Genomic DNA, 24440 nt, shown 5'->3' with positions numbered 1-24440 from the left:
AAACACAAATTTCCTCCATTTACAATATTATTTTTCAGTTTATCTAAGAATGAGCACAAAGCCGTAATGTTTTTATTATATTCAAAGTACATTAATAAAATAAAAATATACTCATACGTTTGTCTCGCTGATTCTATAATTTTCGTTCCGAGACAAAAGACACTTTAAATGTAAAATAACATGGTCTTTGACACATCGTTATTATTAAGAATCGTATTGTACGCGTCGTTCTGTAGCTAGAAAAATACTCAAAGCTTGAAAAGCTTTTAAAAATATCTAAGGGCCGCAGTTAGATTATTTTCATTAAATTTCTAAACGACCGTTCGATGTTCGGAAATCCGTGCCAGCATGTGCTGGGTTTTTTTTTTAATCGTTATATTTTGTACATACGTTTGATATGATATTATTTGTCAATATTATATTGTGTCCTGCAGCTACGATACAATATTATATAATATCCCAGTGTAGTCGATTTTAATTAAATGTTTATGGCCTAAAAGGTCGTGCAACAGACTAAAGGGACGTTTTAATTATGCCCGCCCTACTCACCTTTCCGGCTTTATCCACAACCACGAATGTACGTACACATTAGCGGGTTTGTGTTCACGTAGGTATGTGTGTATATGTGTATAATGTGTATTATATTATATATAATAATGTGACCCCTTTTTCTCTTTGTCTATCATCTGATGTGTATTAAAATTGTGGCCCTGACCGATATATATATATATATATTCATATAATATTATATAGATACGAAGTGTGCTGTGCAGTCGTTAATATTATATTATTATGGTTTGTGAACGACGGGGGCAAAGGGATTTATTTTAACCGCGTTTGTTAAAACTGAGTGTTAACTACATAAACGCGCCGCGAAAGGGCCAAAGGAAACCTCGGCCGCCGTCATCGCCGTCCCACTCCGCTCCCCAGCAAAAGCAGCCCGTCAATATTATTATTAATTCCGAGGTTCCTGGTGCAGCGAACCAGCCGGTGCCACAGTAAATAATTATGGGTAGGCAATTCGCCGACGAGACGCGCCGCTGTTGTCCGACGATTTCAGACGATATTTCAAGGCAGCACCCGTTTGCTTATTTATTTATTTTTCATACTTTGACGTGCTCGGTTGGCTGGGCGATAACTTCCTCCCCCGGCTCCGGAATTTCCTTTATAACATCGTCATAATACTCGCTCAAAATAAGACCGGTAAATCGTATCCCCCAGAGTATAAGTTCAACGTTTAGCACAAACTTTCTTAAAGAGATAACGGTGATGCGTCTCATAAATTTAATATGAAATAGCCATGGCATAGTCTGGCAAAGTAGTTAAGTTGTATACGTTTATATATATTATACGAGAATATATAGGTATTATTAATACGCGGGAGTGTAGACGCGTAAAGTCAAAAAGGGTCTTTACGACGGTAAAACATTTGTGGTAATAGAATAATTATTTCTTCTAGGGTATAAGACAGTTTATTTCGCTGTATAATGTATCAACGTACTATTGATGGCCGTTACATCTGGCTGATAATACAAATTTGGGGTTTTAATTGTTCACAAACTCGGTAAGTCACATTTAATATTGGCCCAATTTAAAGTTTTGCAAGACGTTAAATACATGTTTTCGTGTCGTACCGTCAAAGACGACCGATTCGATTTAAGGGACGACAAAGTTTCTTATAACTGAAACTTTTACTTTAATTGAAAAACTACGGATGAGCGCTTATCCGTAATTGTCCGCTCAAAACTAATGCCCTTGATCCTATCATAGGGCTTACACATGTATATAAGTCGTCTTTACGGTAATCCATCAATATTCATAAGCTAAGTTGGCCGGAAAGCGGAGAGCTAAACGGTTTTTTGACCCTTCAATATTAGATAATGGCCATATCCCGTTATCAATATTTAATTTGATTCCACCATCTCGTCTAATCATTAGAAAACTTTTGCTGATTCCGTTTTATTTTTTGTCAGAAAAGATTTGTGCTTACCAAACTCTAAAATTGAGATATATTATTCAAGGGCAGTATATTAGCCTTTATAGATTATTTATTAGCGTTTATTCATGCATAGACTACCTTCGATAAGTCATACACACGCGATTTGTACAGATTCACGATGATCTATCGGTGCATATATATATATATATATACGATTTATATTTCTACCATATTTGTATGCACTGAAAGTACAGATAATATAATAATAAGTGTTCACGATACAACAAGTAAAGATTACACCGTAGACGCGCAATTATGCATAGTTTTTATATTTTATCCAGATTATTGAAGCCTAACCCGGTTAGCTCCCACACGTACTAACCATAACAGAAAACACACAAACAGTTTCATTAAATTACCCGCCCTACGGCGTATATAATATATAGACGGTTTTATACGTGCGCAGTAACGACGAAATAAAAACAAACGTAGAACATCACCGCCGTTGTTTTTATGTGTTTTTAACGGTGCCGTGTATAACAAAATATACTTTGGGGGGGGGGGGGGGGAGAAAAGCTTCATCGAATTATATCGGAGGTTCGTACATAAAAAGCTACGTAGAAAAGGGAAAATCCGTCTGAACCCGATTCGAATGGTGGGGAGGGGGTCCGACTAAGCTTAATACCGCTTGTTTTGTAGACGCACAACAGACATGGAGAGAGAGAGAAAGAGAGAGAATACAATAATAACGTGTATATAACGTGTATATATATGTATAACGATGTATATACATATATATTTCTAAAGAGGGAGATAGAGAGAGAGAGACGGACAAAGCCAGACAGAGTGAGCGGCACGCGGTAATAATGTGTAGTCGAACATAACCGGGCTTAAACCGGGAAACTCTTATGTTTTCCGAACCATAAACGAGTCGCTGGAACTCCTGCAACATTTTAACCCCCTCGACGAGTTTATAATACTTTAGTGTGTGTGTGTGTGTGTGTGTATTATACACACTCAAGTGCTACGCTATAGGGTATTCATCGGTGCCCATAGGTAAGTTACGTACTTACCTATGTATATTCACGTAGTCGTCATCGTTGTGCCGTTTTGCGAACGCGCTGCAAGTATAGGATATTATTATAATAATATAATAACATTCACTGATGCTACCGCTGCTACTTACGGTCGCCGGAAATATTATATTATTATTATTATTATTATTATTATTGTACGCAGGTATACACAGGTATTATAACACTCCAATGAAAATACGAGACCGGTAAGGGTGAAACGTATATAGTTAGAAGCCGAAAGGGGTGAGGAGGGATGCACGGCGACCCCGCAAACAATCTGACAGGGGTTTAGTCCGTATTATACTGTATGGCGACGTGCACTAGGGTACGACCCGCGCCAGTCCACCGCACAAAGAGAGTATACTCTCCGAGTTAGAGTCCACTCTCCGCACGTATTTATATATGACCGAACCCCCCCCCCCCCGACGGAACGAGGAAATTCACGCGTGGTTTCCCATTGCGAGACACTGTTTCTTGGTCGCAGGAATACTGTACGGTGCGTATTTCTTGGCAGTGGTGGCGCAGGTGCAGGGGGAGGTCGTGGTGGCGGCAGGGTCGATGGGCTGTAACGAAAACCCGAAGTGGTTTTTTTCCCTCCTTCTGCTATCTTCTTCTTATACTCCGTTAATCTCTAGACAGGCCGTATAGACAACACGCAGCCGCCATATACAATATATAGGTATGTATAGTTTTCGCGACCAGAAGTAATTTAAAAAACTCGTTTACAAACGACGGCCGAGGGAAAATAGGTTTTTTTCCAGTAGCGCATTTTCTACGGTGAATTAAGCGATTTAATTTAGTTTTTTTTTCGCGTAAGGAAATTTTTAATCACCGCAATCAAACCTAATGGGAATTTCAACGTTTGGAAAAAAAGCTATTTCGTTAGGCAACGAAAACAATTATACAAAATGTTGAATATTAAATATTGACCATCTCCGGGTGCACAATCCTACCAATATATTTTCGAAAAATTAAACGTATATAATAATATATTATATAAGCGGATGACGTGTTACTGTGCTAACAGATTCAGATGAAATCATATTGAAGATTATTATATGTTGTAATTCATGGCTATCGCTGCCGGGTGAGGACATCCATCCTACGTAATAATAATTAATAACACTATAATATATAACACCGAAGCCTAAAATTAAACGTCACACCTCTCACCGTCGAGTCGTGTCCCACGGTCAACATGGGGGGGGGGACGTACCGTAGATATAATATTTAAATTAGGTACCACGTGGGATTTATTAATAATGAAATGTCACCGAATTAATTTAATTTTTTTTATTTATTCTGACCCGTGGCATTCTACCTAGGCCGTCGGAATTCCAACTTTTTTTTTCTACAAGATTGCAAGAGTGCTTTTACTAAACGGTGATCATATAAAAAATCATACAATTATACATTTTATGAAAAAGCACCATCATGTATTGCTTTGGGCTGACTATATTACGTAGAATCGTAAGGTAAGTATAAGCATGTAGGTAGTATGTGGTGAGCAAAGTGTCTCATGTGTGCCAGTCGGAGACAAAACCGCAGTGTGTATAAATCAGAGGTAGCTAAGGTACAAAATATATAATAATATTATGATATTTATCAATCATTGAATAACCCTGATTATATTATGAGGTTTAGATCAGTAGTACTTAAAATTAATTCATTATGTCCCGCGGGAGAAATGTATAACATTATTTTACCGAAGCGAAGGCGTTAAATTTCCATTATTAACATAGGAAACCGATTATTTAGCCGGATACGTGTATCGAACGATGACATTGCCATAGTTGATCATGAATAATTATGAGTGTTAATTATAATCATTTTTGTTATTATTATTAGCTACCTGTTTATTTTGATTATAATATTATTACTATTAAATATTCATTTGGATTATTATTACAAAGAATCGATAGCTGGTACTCATTTTCCGTACCTACATTCGTAAAAATATTAAGTATACAATTTATTAAAAATCTCAAATATACGAGTATAATAATTGTCGAATGACCTATATATGTTTTTCTTTGGAACGTTCATTTAGTCTAAAATGGTTTGAAGAGGATTTTAAATATATAAAATTGTCATCATGAGTATAAAATCGAGGAATGGTTTTTTTTCACCAATTTGATATTTATGATAGGTACAACAATGTTGTAGGAACACTTTAAAGGAAAACAACCATTTGTTGAAACGTATTTAACTGCGATCATATTGACATTTTGCCATAAAGTTTGACGGTTTGTAAAAACATGTTTATACAAACAAAACCTTTCCGGTAAAAAATGATGGATGTGGCTTGTGCATATTATATTGGATTCGCGAAATCGTTCCATTACATAACCAAACTAAATCTGTACGTGAGCACGTGATCCATTCCATAAACAGACATTTTAATGTGATTTTAGCCCGAGGCAACCAAAGTTAGTCATGTGTTCCATACTAGTTAATTGGCGGCCATAACTGACAATAATATTATGTTTACTCTATTATAGTTTATACATGAAATATATTCTCAGATGCTTGGTGACATGAAATGGAAAAATATATTTTATAATAATCGGCTCAAATAAAACCTGATCAATCAAATAATAAAATTCGTTAATTTACAACATATAATTATCAACGAGTTAGTTTTTGTATACATTTTATCTATTATTTACTGAATGTTTAATCAACACCATGTTCATAATTTAACTTTTTATAAGCCATAAACCCATTTTATAGCTTGTTTATTGTAATATCTCGTTCATTGTGGAGTTTTTTTTTTCTTAAAATTTAAAACAATATTATTGATGTTTTTCAGTGTTTTAGATAAAACTACTTTGTTAAGTTACAAGTCAATCGCCGAACGAATAGTTATAGATCAAAATAAATTATATATAATTTCTAACTTTTCAACTAGTTTAGTATACCAGCATTGAGCTTTACGGCTGCACATTCGGCACATAGTTTATTCGATGCTCAAAATAACTTCAGAAGTTACGTCACGTTTGGCAAATTACATTTCGTGATGTTTAAAGACGATTCCCCAACTTGAAAGGTTGTCTATATATATATTTTTTTAATCTTATTGTGTACAGAAACACAATAATAATGCCATGACGCAACACAAATAACGCAAAACTTTGACGCGTCTCTTGTGATCGAACCACGCCGTAACCATTGGTGGTGAACAAAATATTATAAACATTTATTGTACGATATTCTATTTACTTTATATATTTTATACATAATAAAAAGCTACAGTAAAAATAAATATACTCACGAGTTGTTTCATCATGTCTGTCCATGTATAAACTCGTTACGTCATTCACTTTTTTCTATTCGATATTAGGTATATAGAAGAAGTATTATTTCGAACAATTATTTATTTCTTCGAGATTTCCAAAAAAAAGCGAAAAAGTTTTCGCGTTTCCTAATGATTATTAGAGATGTATGTAAATATTTGTGAAGTTGAATAACAATAATAATTAATATTTATTACCTACTAATAATAATATTCCATTTAGTATTAAATAATTATGTACGTTTTCAAGATTTTCGGGTGGACGAAAAATACACTCAGTCTGGTATTACACACCACGACCAAGATTTTTATAAAATCTATAAATAATATTATATAATATTATTCATCCCAAACTCGTTCAATTGTTTTGTTACCTTTGATTGTTTGAGCACTATTCTTGGCATGTGCATATAGTACCTCCGTATATAATATAATATTATGTGTTATTAGTATTTTATACATCTACTACAACGGTGTAAATTGTTTTACAGAACAATACACTGTATTACAGCTCTGTCAGGGGCGCACTGGAATAATTATGGTGACTATAATATTCAGGTTAATTAGTGAATATTCCGTGGAACAATGGACCGCGGTTACTCGTCGTTTTTGTGTGGTGTGGTTCATAAATTTCCGAATATAGAAGCCATTGGTTCACAATGCCACAGGCTGGGATTTCATCATCCCCCCTCCCTCCCTCCCATCAGCGCTCGCCCGATATTCAGCCGATCGTGGTCAATAGAGCCACAGAAGTCTGCGTAATTAAAACCGATTACTTTTCGCGCTCCTCTCCTCGTTAGAGGTTTTTCGGTCTCATCGACCGCGAACAAAAGTCTAAATTACTCACATTGCGCCGCGGCTGCAGTTGCGGTGATTATATTATTATTTAACCACGTGGATTTTTAACAACAATATCATTCTCACCCGTCACCCGACCGTAAACGATTGAATAAGAAACCTTATATTTGGGGGGGGGGGGGGGCAATTCCGCGTCGTTATAATAATATTACATTACGATCGAGAGCGTGGTGAATCAGATGATTTTTCAAACGGAATGAATTTGGGGTGGGGTGGTCAAAAACGATTTCAGTTTGCCAAGTCTGATTCGTGTCGCGCCAGGATCGATGATAGCGATAAGCCTTGTGATGATTTCACTAGGTAGCAACAACTATTTAAATAATGATAATACTATAATAATATGTATAACATTAATATTAAAACCACGTTTGGATCAGTGGCATGAGTGCACTACTACAATATTCACTATAATGGGTGTGCGCAGGGTGATGGCAACACACACACACACACACACACACACACACACACACACACACACACATACCCTCGTGGCCGTTTTTCAAATATAATTACGATAGTTAATAACATTATGCATAATATATTACATCATGTACATTATTGAGGAACAGAAATTTAACATAATTCAACGTTGGTCGTGGAAGATTACACGTCTGCTGTCTTGTAATATTTTAAATTGTTAATCATAGAAAACACATTTTCTTAAATATACCACGGGTACTTTCAAGGATTGTCAACGATTGTGAAAATTAAACTAACCGACTTCACGTCTGATATTATAATCTTATTATTATGGGTCTCGGTTGTAGCGTGTGATCTATCAGCTGCCAAAAAATCTTGGAGAACTGTTGAGAAAAAAATCCAAGTGGTCGTCGGTTTATTTACACCTGACACGTTAGCCAGGGTTTGGGACGAGTTTGGTCATCATCCGTTGTGACCTCATAACCGTTGGTGGGAGAGAGAGGTGAAATATTCAAATTTGTCATAAAAAACTTGATAACCAACAGTTTTGGTTCATACCAGCTGCTACGATTTTGGATGACACGATACGTAATACATTATTTAAACATATAGTTTTGAAACCACTACCTACATTGCTTATGGAATACCCTGTATAATATATAGTTACCGGAATACTGACTGTAAAATATAATAATATTATTATAGTTTCGTTAAATGAATTAATAGTTGTCTGTGTACAAGCTCATATATTTGTATACATATAAATAAATGATGTGTTGCTGCACATGTAATAATATGCTACTGCATATTTTATATACTTGGACATTATGTTGATATCATTATACCATTAATTAATACGTACAACAGACGTACTGTGCAGCAGCAGCAACAGCAAAAAGCGTTTTCCGCTGTTGGAATTTCGTTTAAACGACCGCGCAGACAACCTTCCAATGAGCGGTGTAAATCTCAGTGCGCCGTCGTACTCATCGTTGCATGGAACCCGAGAATTTTCGAATAACGGTGTGTCGGCGTTTTCTGTGGCGAGATAGTGAATTTAATCCTTTTTAATAATAATTTACCGTCAATTTATCCATCATAGAATATTATATTATTGTTATTATTATTATTGCTGTTATTATCACCGCACACATATGGGGGGGGGGGGGGGGTGCTTTATATTTTAATTCACATTCACCGAGTGTGTTGTTATGTTATTATTGTGTGCGGGCGCGCGCGTACAAAGGTTTAAATTATATTATTATTATATAAACAATAATATTACGAGATATAATATGTGTAATATTCAGAACGACGAGACAGACAGGCGTGCGCGCTGAGTGTAATTATAGTTCGTCAATTCAACAAAGTACGCAGTTTGTTCCCAAGCGACAGCTTTAGGGTGGCTGTTGAACACGAATGCTACACACACACACACACACACACACACACACAAGCATATTATGAATGTCATTCCACGACCCAAATGTAATGGCTTATTATTAGGAATTGAATCAGACAACTTAATCGCGAGCTAGTAATTATTATTATTGATTATTATTGTTGATTGTTATTTTTGCTGCTTGATTACCTGCTGTAGCTGTGTATAAAAAGTATGAAAACTCATTTGACGATAACATATACTGAAAAAATTATGATTTAAAGAGACCCGAAAATCGTATGCCCTAATCGGCAGATCAGAACAATCAGCCGAGATTTGTTGACATCATATTATAATCGATTTAAATACAATTTATGATTCACGCTCGAAATTGTATGCCATGGGCTAAATAGTGATATTATCTAAAAATATTAAACTTTCCAACTTTAAATTGTATACTGCAATATTATATTACTAATTCGTAATGAGATTTTCAATGATTATCAAAATATCTAAAAATTTGTGTTGGGTTTTGATTTTTTTTTATTCCTAGAAAAACTTAATAAAAAAAAAAAAACGATAAAGTAATATTATATTTTTAGATACAAAATATTGTTCGTTTTGAATTAAATGTAAGTTTCTCGGGAAACAAAATGTAGTTGCACAAAATATGGTGTCGTGATGTTAATAACAAAATAATATAATACAGTACTATATCGTTTTATAGAATTATTTATGGTGTTGAAAATTGTTGGTAATTTGATTGATTTAAAACAATTTAGTTATTTATGCCTTTCTGAATAATGAACCTCAGTAATTGTCAGCAGGAGTGGACTGAGGATATAAATTGGCCCCAAGAAAACAGAAAATTTGGCCCAATTTTTGGATAATAATAAAATATTTATAAGTTATCAACCCTAATTTATTCAAGACGCCCAAATTTTCACCAGGTCCAGGTGGTGATCACTTATCCGCCAACCTAGCCAGTCTGCCACTGATTGTTACTGACTTTGCATCAGATATAGTTTATAACTAAATATATAGCTATATATAGGTATTTATAAAAAAAGTAAATTTTCAGAAAATTGCTTTAGATCATTTTGGTTCTGAGCCTATGATATGATAATATTTTAACATTATGATCGTGTAAAATTATTACAGACACAAAATATACATTATATTATTATTTACATTAGTTAAATTTAAAAAAACGTAAAATATCGTAGTTTACTTTATATCTTGTACCTATATTTTACGCTATAATTCAAACGATTTGAAAACTAAATTTGGACATCGAGCAAAGCAAATAGAAAAGCGATATTAAATAATATTTTATTATTGAACAACAGCCAGTCCAAATTGTTATAATTATTTTAAAACATAAGCTAATTTTCGTTGTAAACAATATGTTTTATTTTAATTTATGTTTGATAATGATTAAACAACCTAATTACTAGTTACATCACTTTGCCGTTAAAATGCGAAATTAAAGGTAGGCTAATAATAATAATTGAAATATTTATAATTATAATTGAACGAGAACAATTTTTAATGTGCATTGAGCGTTGATCGATATTTTCAAAAAATCCTCAGTATTCTAATAACGTTGAAGCAGTATTTTCTTATAAATAATTTCAGTTCTTAGAGCGTTCGTGAAAATTTCGCCAAAATACCAATAAACAAAAGAATTCTTGACGATTTGTTTAAAATCCCCTTATACAATATTATACGGAGTCTGTAAAATAACAACGTTTTGTTTTTCATCTTTTATGGCACGAAAAACTGCGATCTCTCTCTCAAAAGAAAAAAAAATAGTAATAATGCAGTAATGGAAAAATAATGTAAACCTTTTCTGCCAATCAGTTATTCACTGTTTATTTTTTTCCCCCGCGAGAACACAACTTCCACGTTTTTATAATATTACCAGTACCTACCTGTATTTAGCGAGAACCCTGCATCGTTTTCCCGTAATGGAATTGGCGGCGTCTAATAAAAAAGGTACTTCGTGGTTTACATTCGTCTCCGGGGACCAGAAATAATTCACAGACCACACCATCTCCGAATTAACCGTCTCGTCGACGTAAAAAAAAAAGAAAAATGCCAAGAGACGTATTACGATGATATAACTTTTTGCCTTAATGAAAACAAATATTATTCTCGTGGCACGTGTGAGGATCGTAATACGTTTAACGTTTCGCAATGACCATTAAATTAGGTTTCGGGAATGTTGGTCCTATATATTATTATATGCGTTTAGGTCTGGTACACAATGTTTCGTCCAAAAACTTTTATCCAAAACTCTTTGGGTCCCAATTTGCCAAGTCCAATTTACATTGCAGTTAATGGTGACGTCCAATTTACGTCGTTTGGGCAACTTTCGTCCAACGTATTATTTGACCGAAAATGTTTTACGCGAAGTAAATGAAGGATGTAGGTAGTTATATTAAGTGAGAATATAATATACATAATATATATAGTGAACACATCACATTGTGGTATAATACGTAAAATACGGGTTGAAGCACTGGTTCCGATGGCAATGCGATTGGACTTATGTAATTTTTAAGTTAAAACATTTAGAAGGGTACGTTGATATTAATAGCCGAATTGTAGACAACATCCGTAAAATTAATCGTAACACGCTCTTAACCTATATAATATATGTCTAATATTATAACATAATATTTTTAATATTTTTTTTATTAGGTTTGTTGTCGAGTCGTATTTGTATCGAGTCGTTCAAAAGATGAAATTATAAACATAGTAATATACAATTAATATCACCATAACTGCGATAATGATAAACCCATAGTCTATAGTCTATATGTTCGAATAAAATTTATTCTTATTTAAAGTTAAGTTTCAAAACGGCTGATTGTATACATAAATACTTATATTTATTACTATGCCAAGTGCCAACTATCAAAATTGTTTCTAAATCCGTTGAGAAATCAAAAACAAAACAATTACACGTCATTATTTAAGCACTATTTGCTTTTAGTATCCAATCTCATGAAGTGCTTCGTGAGACTTGTTGAGCTTTTTTACTATCAAACATATCATTGTAAAACCAACAGCACAGTCACTCATCACTATTTCCATCACATTCAGAATCTAAAAAAAAACATGTGTTGATTGCAATATAATATTGAAATTTAAGTTATAAATTAATAATAATTAAGTATTACATTTTTTTTTTTTTTTTTTATTTAATTGTATTACATTTTTAGTTTTAATTCGTACGCATTAAGTTATAAGTTATAAAATAAAAATGGATTGATATTTTCTTGTTTACTGAACTTAATTAAACTGGTATAAAGAAAACAACTTATAAGCTTTTAACTGATAACTTGAAAATAAAGATTTTTCAAACTTTTAACTTAACCAAGTTAATTTGCTTATCTGTATTAAAAATAACATTTTTTTTTTTGTTATGAAACTAACTAAAAAATGCACTGTTTCTCTACAAAGTTTTTATTGAATAATAGATTTGCGTTAGAAGTGTAACCGTGATATTATCGGCGTACAGAGTTTTTCTTAATAAACAAAAACTACAATACTATGTTGTAGTGTTCTATGTTGCAATATTATACAGAGTGATTCACCGAGCATGCTCACCCCCATTTTAAAATTTTAAAATTTGTTGTACCACTTAAGTAGTGTCCGGTGACGATACAACCTTTTGTTTTTTTTAATGAAAACCCACTTTTTTACTTAATTAGTGAATATATATTTGAAAATGTTGATCTACCCAATTCAAAATTTGTGTTTCTCAGTTATTAAAATATTTATTGTGAGGATAATAATAATTATAGTCCTTAAAAGTGGTTTTACAAAAGTATAGAATAGATAGTTAAAATAATAAATCAGAATTTAAATAATTTCATTATTAAAGAAAAATGGGTGTAACCATGCATAGTTTATGTAGGATTCATAGATTTTCCTTGTAGAGGAAAAATATCGAGTGGCATGCTATGGTGCCTTAAACCAGTTAAGCCTCATACTATACATATACCTATACTTACTAGAACGTTTATTGTGGGTAATACAAATATTCGCATTTATTAGGCATAGAATATTGAGTGTATTTAGACATTTATTACTGGACGTTTTTAATTTTCTCGTTTTTATAGTTTTGTCCATTATTTTTGTTATTATGATAAAACATACAATTTTAAAAAATGTTACCTAGTCTTTTTCGATTAGACTTTATGGTTATACGTCATATTTCTCTTAATCGGTAGTATACCTATACCATGTCAATTTATATAACACACACATAGCACACTGAATACGTCGTGTTCAATGTTCATAGCAGTATATAGAGTTCAAGTATGTTTGTAATTTCAAAATTGAATTTTATCAATGTAAGTGATCAATTTTATTTGGCTTTACTCAGTGACCACGTTGCTTTGACAATATTTTATGTTAAGGGAGGTGGGACATTTTAAAGCTTTATTTTTATTTAGCTTATTCACGCAAAAAAATATGATATCTAAGGAATGTAATATAATATCCATTATATCAATACTATAGCATTAACGTATCATCAGAATTTAAAAAAAAAAAAAACAAAGGATGAAAGTCGTTTCTGCCATCCATTTTCAAAACAACCCACTGCCGTTTTAATATGTATAAGTTAAGACTAAACCTTGATACAAACACTTCAGTAATTATAAGGCCAATAGGTATATCAGTATACAATACAATTATCTTTATACTCATCTCGACGATCGAACTCCTGCACCTATAGATTCCCTGTGAACGTAGCATTGGTATATGGTCACTTATATATAAATATCCTAATAACGTACTCAAATAACCAATTTTATTATTTAAAAATTGTTTAACGTACAAGTTACACATTAAATGTGAGTATAAATACTTTAATAAATTAAAAGCTGAAATTTAACTTGGATAAAATATATGTACATGTGTCAATGATTATCTAGAAAATGAAATGAAAAAAAAAATAATAATAATGGAAATAATGTAGGTACATTTTGGACAAATAATACGTGGAAAACTGCCGCGTGTGTCAAAACCAAAAAAAAAAAAAAAAACAAAATAAAAAAAATGACATTCGGCACGGGACATAATATTGTTCAGTTGACAAAATAAAATTATAAAATAATAAAATAAAAATGATATATTCTGTTATTTACAACAATTTAAAAGTTAAATAAATAATCACTTATTTGTATAGTATAATAATAATATATTTACATGGTTTTAGTATCGAAAGCAATATGGTACTTACATTTCGGGTTATGCGACTGAATTGACCGACGTCGAACCAGAATCTGTTTCCTTGCTTTCTACTATTATTATAGCTTCAATATCTAAAACATAAAAGTTAGAAATCAGTTAGTTACAAACCCGAATAATAGGTATAATAATAATAATATTATGATACACATTCAATGGGATATAGTTATATTTTAATAAAAGACAACAATCGATCTGAATTGTACAATATAATTATCTTTAGTAAAATCGACGAAACATACAATCTCACAGAATCTCACATTATACAAATATCAAATTCTGCTCCATTTAAATAGGTATAGAAATAATATGTCCAGAATGTCATATATAACAACATAATTATTTTTTTATAGTATGCCCGTGCGGGGGATGGCGGCACTTCTCTCCGGTGAAAATGCCACCCACGGTCGAGGTTTTGAACCAGCGTCGGTGCTCGTCACAACCGACGTCTCAGTCCACTCGGCCACTCTGTCCTCCAATGTAATATTATCCCCACCATATAACAATATAATAATATATAAAACGGCGTATATAGATATCGATTATTGATATTGTGAGCAGTACAAGAGTCGGACATCACAATATCAGTATGACGTGTGTGATCTATTATAATATATTGTTTGCGTATTCAATTATTTTTAGCGATACAAAGAGCACGGGCTTATAGTAGTTATGTTATCAAAATTATTTTTTTTTTGTATTTTCGCTGCAATTTATGGCACACGTTTCACGATGATAATTGCCAACGTCATTACAATAATAATAATATGTCGTATAATAATGCGCGTGTAATACTCGTGCTGCTAGTACGAGAGATTTCCCCGGGGCGTCTGCTGAAGCTTCGTACAGAGGTACGACCTGTGTTATAATATATAAATATAATGTATTATATTATAATGCTCGACAAATAGCGTGGTTTTACCGTATACAGGGTGATCCTTTCAAGTGTATACGGAAATTATTATTTTGAAAAGTTTAGTATCGTAATACGATAAAATACTAATATAATATATTATACTAATGTATATCTACGTTTTTATTTGACATATTATACCTAATTATTTGATGGCATTGCAAAGCAACGTTTTTAAAAAGGTATAACGGTATCGTTTTTAAGTTATATTATTTTCGTGAAAATGTAAAACATTTTTAATTTCACACTCCGGAGCAGAAAGTTTTTTGTGAGTATTTCGATACATATACAAATCGAACTTCGAACGAGTTTTTTGTGAGTATTTCGATACATATACAAATCGAACTTCGAACGAGTATATTGGTGGTTAATTAGTAATAATTTTATAAGACGTATAAGTAAGTACCAATTTAAAGTTTTTGTATGAGCGGAGTAATGTATCAATATTTTTTGGGATACCCGTGCGCCACTCGATTCCACTCGTCTAAAATTTAAATTCTTACAACTAATTATAACTGGCCGTTAAAATTACAGCGATACAATTTGTTTTTCTTCAAAAATTATGTTTTGCAATAAAATAATTTAATAATCTTATATTATATAAAGGTAGGTAAAAATATTATTTGCAAATAAGTTAAAACTTTTCAAAATAACGAGTGTGTAGGCACTTTAATGGATCACCTTGTACATAATATATCGTTATAAAATACACACACCAGTTTAGTTCGTATACGCCTCTGTACATTTTATAATAATAATAATAATATAACGTTTACGTGTCAAAACCAATGCCCCCGCGGGCATCGCGTGCGAGCATTAAATGATACTTGGCGTTGTCGTTTTCGAAAAACATTTCGGCTATTATGTATACATGTATATAATATAATATGTGCATGAAAGTTCGGTCGGTTAAACGTGTATAATATAATATACATACCTATATATTATGTACATAAATGGGGAAAATTATATACATATATATATTATATATATAGCGTCACGAGGGAAGAGTCGCGTCGGCAAATATGATGATAATATATATATATTAGTATTACATACCAGCTATCGGCTATGAAGTCCATTATTATAATCATATTCATATCTTCGTTATGGTCTTTGTTTTAATCGAGAACGATCGAACATTTTCTTTTGTAACAACACAATACTATTATACTTAGTACCTTCACCCGAATTTCGTGCACTCCTGACTATCTATCGTTTCGAGTAGTGTTCTCCGCGGCGGAGTCTCGACTGACAATAATCTCGTCCGTTTCCTTTATTACTTTTATTTATTTATTTTTTTTTTGCTATTGTCGATTTATTTTCTAATTACGTTCGACGGAATCCGTGATGTGTTTCCAGAGAATACGTCATTCGTTAAATTAAATAAAGGGCTCCGCAACAACACGTGGGAAAATAGAGGAAACGGGAATAACATACGAATTCGTTTGAAAGGTAAATCGGGTGGGATCAATGAGATGACTTTACTTTGCGAGGGTTGACGTTTCGACACAACGGCTAAAACGCTGCCTTGGGTTTACGCTATACATATTATATATACATGCACGTCGAAATAAATCCTCTACGTCCCCGCGCGAAACCACCACTGTACTGATGTGTGGTATTATTACTTTATACATACGCACATTGTGTCGTTATAATACGCAATCTCTCGCCGGAGGACAACCGCTGGATAGTTTCCTCCTCCTTCTTCTTCTTCTGCAATCGTTGCTGTTTCCGCTGCCAAATCGAGTACGGCACCAATAATAACATTAGATACAATAATGTCGTTACTATATATTGTTACAATGGTGTGCGCATAGTGTCGTCGACGGGGTCGCGTGTCCCGAAATTAAAACGTCTACGGAGAAAAGTCGATTATACGTCGCCGGAGACATCGTTCGAGCTTCTTCTGGGTCAACGGTTTTCGAGGACCAATTCGCACGCCACGAATGAGTACGCCCACTTGACAAAAACGTGTACACGCGTTTCAATTTGTCGTCTTCTCCTATATGCACTAGTGCACTACACGGATCCCGTCTGCACCAGAGAGAAATGACCGCGTGCGCACCCACTGCACCCACACACAACCCTCCCAGAAGAAAACAGTTGATTCGAAAGACTTATTATTGTGGTTGATGTGATATGTTGTACCGGTTATGTCGGTTATATATAATATATTATTATACCTATGTTTATCACCTTACAGAATGCCACGTTCGTTGTATATCTATATTATTATATTATTTACGTTTCATTCTCAGTATTTTGCGAATATTGTGGGTATGAAAAAAATATTCCAATTTGTTATAAAAGGTTCTTCTGCGTTAAATACGTTTACGAAAATAGCCAATAGGTAATAGGAAAACCTCATGTTAAAACCAATATATTACTTCTCGATTTAAAACATATTCCGTCCTTATATTACAAAGAATGACCTATTCTCAGTTATATTGATGTTGTCTCAAATTAATTATTATTTTTTAAACAACCGTACCAAGGTAGTATTCTGGAAATAAAGTTTCTGATTTTTCGATAAAAAACGAGCAGTAATAATATATTTTAATATTATAATATACTCGAATATGCATTGCCGTATTCAGAGGTGGGGATGGGTTGGTTTTCCGTGTTCTGCACTATATCCAACTGCCAACATTAATTTTAGTTTATCCATACCTATACGTGCTTTTGATCATAAAACATCTCTAAATAACCCCCTCTTCTCTTAAAAAAAACCTATAATATGGACTAAAATATTGCCTGTCTGGAGAAAGGAAAATAATACTTTACTTAACGAATGATATGGTTTGCACTTTATTCTCTTTATTCTTAGACATAACGAATAAAAGGAGTTTAATATTATTTTTGTTTGTTCAAAATAACAATAAATAAGCCACTCTCAAAGCGAATAAAGGTTGAAATGTTTATATATATATATATTATAATATGTATTAATGTTAAAAGAAGTCTTCCGACATTTAGTACGTACGTTGGCCATGATAGGGTTTGAGTAGAAATAGCTATAGGTGGCACGCTGCAGTACACCCAGCGGTAATTTGTTCGACGAATATAATATAATATATACTCAAAGTGGCAGCCAAGTTCTCACACTCACGTACCTATATAATATATTATATCGGTATATATTCGCCTCCGTATAAGACGTGATGCATATAATATGTAATATTATAGCTGTTTATGGCGTGACGAGCGACTTAACGACCGGCGGCGGAGTGTCTATGCGTTTTTGAGATAATAACTATACGTAATATAACATTAGGTATAATATACATTATCCACCTTGATTAATATCTACCTATATGATATGCTGTCGGCTTACGTTATATAATATGATTGTATTATAACTATAATGTTATATTTGTCGAATAAGACATCTTGAACGAACGATAAGTATTATAATAATGTAAATAGGTATTATAATTCATAACCATTAGATACTATAATATACTGCACTGAGTGCACACACACTATAAGAATTTTCCTTAATCACTGTAAAGACGTTGTAGTTGGACCAATTTTTATGTATGGCCTATTAATATTTGAAAGCCACACACTGCAAATGGTATGAAAGAGTCCAACACAAATTATTTAAGTATGCGATATATTTTATTTTAGATTTTCAATGTCCCCCTCATGATTACACTCTAGTCTCAATTATTTTTTATATGTATTGAACGCAAGTATTTTCCAAGAAATCTGTTATCTATGACTATAGACTTCCCTGCTTCCTTATCTCTTATAAACTTAAAAGTACCACAATATTCTACCAGTACACCCGTGTTCTTTTATATTTCCCGATCCAAAAGTAATTATATGAAAAATGAATCGTCCAGACCCTTAATGTCTATCACCAATGAAGATCTCACCTCCGTTGTTTTAATTATTATGCTTTTTGTTTAAACTATTTCGTGATTTTATTTGGCAGTACTATTATTTGTATATTTGTGTCTGAGTCCTATAGATTACTAAAATCCCCCCAAAAAAATTTAGCAGGTACCTATTGCATTTATTTTGTTTCTGTATATATTATTCAAAGGGGTAGTGGCCCCGTCAATGTCATAAATAAACAAACGAGAACACGGACGCAGATCGACTTTCTGGTCGTCGGGACTGCAGTCCGTACAACTACCGATGTCATTGTCGTCGTGGGGTTTCGTTTCTAATGGTTATCGATTTGTGCACGAGCCTGTTCACAGCACTCGTATGATGTATTTAGCACACCAGCGTATACACGGGCGTCAATCAATCATCGGGTGTCTGACGCGGCACTCTCCGGCCAGAGTGACACAACTTTTGGAGCTTCCGGATTTGCTAGTGTGCGCGCCCTCCAAAACTGTATAATATAATATGCGTGCATAATTAATATGTGGACATACGGCGGGTATGTGATCTGCTGGTGTGGGTGTGTGCGTTTCTGTTGCTGCGGGTGCGGGTGTGGGTCGAGGTGGGTTTCCGTTTCAGCGTAGGTACGACGTGCAGGGTGTACAAAGCGTTATATTTTATTATAATATTGTTATTATTATGACGTATATAATATCGTTCGCTGCTAAACTCGGAAATACACCACCGCGTACACAATAATAATATCATGATGTGCTTGCTGCAGATGTACGCTTGACGATGGAGCGAAATCACGCTGCAGGCAAGGCGGTCTGCTGTGACGGTAGATATGTAATAATATTATATTCACGTAGGTTCATGTTACATGAAAATCACAAGCTCCCGTACAGGTACGAATGGCAAATGATTTTAGCTAGTTTATACGCATGAGACTTAATTACATTTATCGGCAACACAACACTGTATTATCGTACGATACTGACGATCGCCGTGTCTCGCAGAGTTTTAGGTCCAGAAAAAAACATGAAAAAAAAAACAAAAAAATCGAAATTATTTTATCTCTGCCGCTCGTACTATATTTTATCTTTTAGTAGTTCCTACACTTTCCGGTTTTCGGTGATTCTCCGTGATTTGAATCTCAACGATCGTTAGTAGTTGAACGGGCCCGTCGTACACAGAAAAATAATAATTTACGTGCAGGGACTATGCTTTTGAACGATTGAACGTGATGTGTGAAAACATGTTTTACTAATGCTTTAGTGCAGAATTTCGATGTCGTTATTCCGGGACCGGTGACGCAACTTAATCCAAACCCCCTTTCTTCTGGTCATACAAATAAAAATTTAAAAGTATAAAATATAATATGGATATCAATATATCAACTTCCAACGAGCTTGTGATGATTTCGTATTATGATAACAAAAATTAACTGAACCATAATATGGAGTAGGTACGTTTCATAATGTTTGTTACATCAAACGAAATATTATCGTTGACGAACGCTTCGAGCTTATCGTTCAACTTTTATGTCTTATTATGGTTTTTTTTCACCGGTCTTCGCGATGTTCTTTGTAATTATTTCCCCTCCCTCAAAATATTCAACTCTTTAGATTTACTTGATGTCAGAACAAATTATATTAAATGCGAAGTATGTAATAAAAATTGACAAACTATTGTCAAACGTAAACTTCAAACGAGTTCTTGAAAATATATAAGCTTTAAAAACTCTGTTGTAAGCACATGCCTAATAATATATTTTATATACTGAATATTTTCATCACATTTCATATTTCCGCTAATGAGTACGAAATGTATGATCGACAAAATCGTAAAATTCGTTAGTAAATTCTACATCTTAATATTACACTAATATATAATATACAAGGTGTAATTCGTTTAATGCAAAGCAAGACACTCGTTATTTAAAAAGTATGTATGTTTTTGAAAATATTTTTTTACGCGTTTTCAAGTTGTTACAAAACAAGGTTTAATACAAAAAAAATACATTTTAAAATATTTTTATTCTAATAACTTTTTAAGTTTTTTACTTTTTGAATTACAACAAACATAATTTTTTCATCTTCGAAAGCAGACAATTTTTCTTGGTATTTCGATGTATAAAATTCAGGATAAGCGTAGTTTATGAGTTAGTATTTAAAATTTAGATGAGCGGAGCGTATAATAGTGGACCAACATCTTACGGGGTAACCGCGTACCACTCTACTCCGCTCATAAAAACTTTTAATGCTTATTAGTTATTACTCATAAACTACTTGTTCTAAATTCTACTTCGGAATACGAAATTAAAACTGTATGTTCAAAAAGTAAAAAGTAAAAATATTGATGATAAAAAATATATACCTATATTTTTTAAAAATTTCGTTTTTCAACGATTAGAAACCATGTTGTAAAAAATGTTTTAAAAACCATTTATACATTTTGAAATAATGAGTGTTGAATGATAAAATTATCAAATGGCATATTATAATAATATATTCTATACCATATCTATCGATGATCGAATTGGTTTCCGGATTGTTTGAAAGCATACAATGGAACTATTAGTATTCCCACCGGAATTGTTCACGATTAATTTAACTATTATTGTAACACAATTACTCTTTCACGAGTACAGAATGTATAATATAAAATAAATATTTGATCAAGTTTGTAGGTGTCACGTCTATTATAGCTAAATATATATATTTTTTAAACATCGATTTATAGAATTTAAAACTATTATTGATCATTAGGATATTATCATTTATCATGGACAAATCAGAATATAAAATTCAGATTTTCACAATTGATATAATTTGGATGCAATTTATGTATTTGTTAAGGACACTCACGCACTCTTATTACTAGTACGATTATAACGACACCTCAGGGTTATTGACAAGATAACAACATTACGCCGTGTGATATAACTATCAAAATCACAATTGAATATAATAATATATCAAAAATATATATTATTAAATGTTACATGTATATTATTATATCCTAGATGTTATTAAAATAGTTGTTTATCGAAATATAAATAGTAATTGGCTGCCCAAACCGGGACGACCTTTCCGATGTATCAAACACTAATTATAGTGCATTAGTGCCACTCACATTTCGATCATCGTGATCTAGCTACCGGATTTTAAAAAAATCAACATTCACCTACAAAAGTAACTATATTAATTATATTCTAGGAAAAGCAGAATATTAATGACACCATAATATTATATCAGGAAATCTGAAGAACAGCATAACAGCTGTTCCATATTATTTAAAACTCGTAGGTAAGTATTCAATTAATTAACTATTTTTATTCAAGTGCGTGGAAATTGCCTTGAATCATTTAATTACACTATCCTTAACAATGGCCTAATATGTAGATAAATGGCTGAACAGAACGTAATACGGTAATTTCTCTGTCAAGATTTTAAACAAGAATTTGTGTCAGCAATACTTTTGGCCTACAAATCTATAAATCAGAACATTTTAAAATCTGCACCAGTATATATTATATTGTAGGTACTTCAGCTGTATGTTTTCATTTACATACAACACAGTCAGATTTGAAATCCTACAAAGTAAAATCATTAAATTGTATGGTCTACATATATTTAGAGTTATAATGATATTTCCTCTTTGTGGCAAGCGATACAAATATATAATAATATTGTATTTGTATGGTGTGAGTAACGAATTCATTTCAGCGGTTTTTGGTCTGTATACTTCAGTTGTAGTAGTATGGGTTTTCTTCTCATATTGAGTTTGTGGGGGTTTAAGTTTCTCTTGATAAAGCATAAGGGTGGGTATACTGAGCAACTTGCGCAGAGTTGATGACATTTATTAAAGAAAATTAATATATTTTATTAATAAAAGCTCGTTGCTCGGAACGCGATTCGCCCCTATCTCATTCGAAGGGTAATATTATGAAAAATGCCGATTTCAATAGAGTGGCAAATATATAGGCTTCTCCAACGATATCGATATTTCGATTCGATATCGATATCGCGAACTTTTTTTCGGAAATTTAGGTATCGATAATCGTTATATATCGTACGATATATCGATAATCGAAATAAATCGATTATCAAAATATATCGGATATTCCAGGTTAAAAATAGCACAAGATAACAAAAAAATAAATTTTAAATAATTATTTTTCCCAGTAACTCATTATTCTAAATAGTCTCATAACTCTGTAGCTCAGTCAGTTAGTCAGTGTTTATCGTTTGATAGGATGATCCTAGTTTCGGACGTTCAGGTGTTGTTTGTGATTCGTTAAAATATTTTGTTTATGTTTTGTTTTTCTCATTAATATAGTAATTGTGTAATTACTAAATGGTTTTTATTTTGTCCTCTAGAATCACTCAATTATTTCTTCTGTACCGACGTGGTTAAGCTAGAGTACTCGGACTTAATAGCCCTTTAATCTTTATAAACTGAACTGATAATTTATGCCTAAGCTTTTGAATAAAATATTTATTATTTTAAAACAATTAATTGTTAACTAATACCTACTAGTTACTACCTAGTACCAATAAAAGGTACCTAACTTTTTTTTGTAGTACCTACCATATAGTTCTGTGTACCTACTACTTAGTTAATTGAGTATTGAGTACTATTGAGTATTGACAATTATGATATCATAAAGATATCGGAATATCGATATCGATAATTCGATATATCGATATATCGATACCTACATTTTTTTTTCGATATCGCGATTCGATAACGCACAATTCAAAACGATATCGATATTCAAAAATATATCGTTGGAGAAGCCTACTGAAATATATGAGCTTACGTCTTAATATTATATTATAAGTAAGTCGTGTTTACATTTTCCGTTTAACCAAAGAAATTTAACACTTTATTTATGTTTAAAAAATACTGATCATTATTTCAATTAATTTTTATGTTGGCTTGTAGAGTGAACACGACTTTGATGTTTTATCAATTCTGAATTCGTATATTGTTGTATTCTCGTATTGATTTTACTGTTGTTATATTAATTATGTATAATTTATTTTTTTAATTTATTTGTTTATTTATTTGTTTTAATTTGATAACATAGGTAGTTTAGTTGTTCACCAATTTAAATTTGTACTTTTCACTAATATTTAAAACATGTTGAGAATATAAATAATATGTAATAACTACTCGTATATAATGTAAATATTGCGTGTACTATATTATATTGTAAAGTACTGCAAGTCGTAATACATATCGCTTGATAAAATAAAAATTATAATAATATGTAAGAGAACGGTAAAGAAACCCTGACGATATAATGCGGTGCAGTACACGGGGCTGTTGTGCTTATGTGCCTGTGGGATGGCTCCATATTATTACAGTCTCGATAACTCGAATCTCAAGAGGAATGAAATAAATTCGACTTTTGTATTTTTCTAGTTACATAGCTCAAA

At 32.6% G+C, this 24440-nt stretch overlaps 1 protein-coding gene across 2 annotated transcripts in view; it reads right to left on the bottom strand.

The window, feature by feature from the left end:
- The window catches only part of LOC100162966, a 315864-nt gene that overhangs the window by 186296 nt on the left and 105128 nt on the right, over positions 1-24440 (bottom strand). For both annotated transcript variants that reach the window (XM_029487242.1, XM_029487243.1), the window contains exon 2: positions 14227-14308. Coding sequence is in view for 1 of the 2 variants with exons in the window: in XM_029487243.1 (XP_029343103.1) it covers positions 14227-14228 (2 nt within the window). In the remaining variant the exon portion in view is untranslated. The remainder of the gene's footprint in view (positions 1-14226; positions 14309-24440) is intronic.

Source organism: Acyrthosiphon pisum, chromosome A1 (genome assembly GCF_005508785.2).
Source record: "Acyrthosiphon pisum isolate AL4f chromosome A1, pea_aphid_22Mar2018_4r6ur, whole genome shotgun sequence".
Classification (NCBI taxonomy): Eukaryota; Metazoa; Arthropoda; class Insecta; order Hemiptera; family Aphididae; genus Acyrthosiphon; species Acyrthosiphon pisum.
The sequence above is the reverse complement of the archived record's forward strand: the minus strand, read 5'-3'. Positions and strand labels throughout refer to the sequence as shown.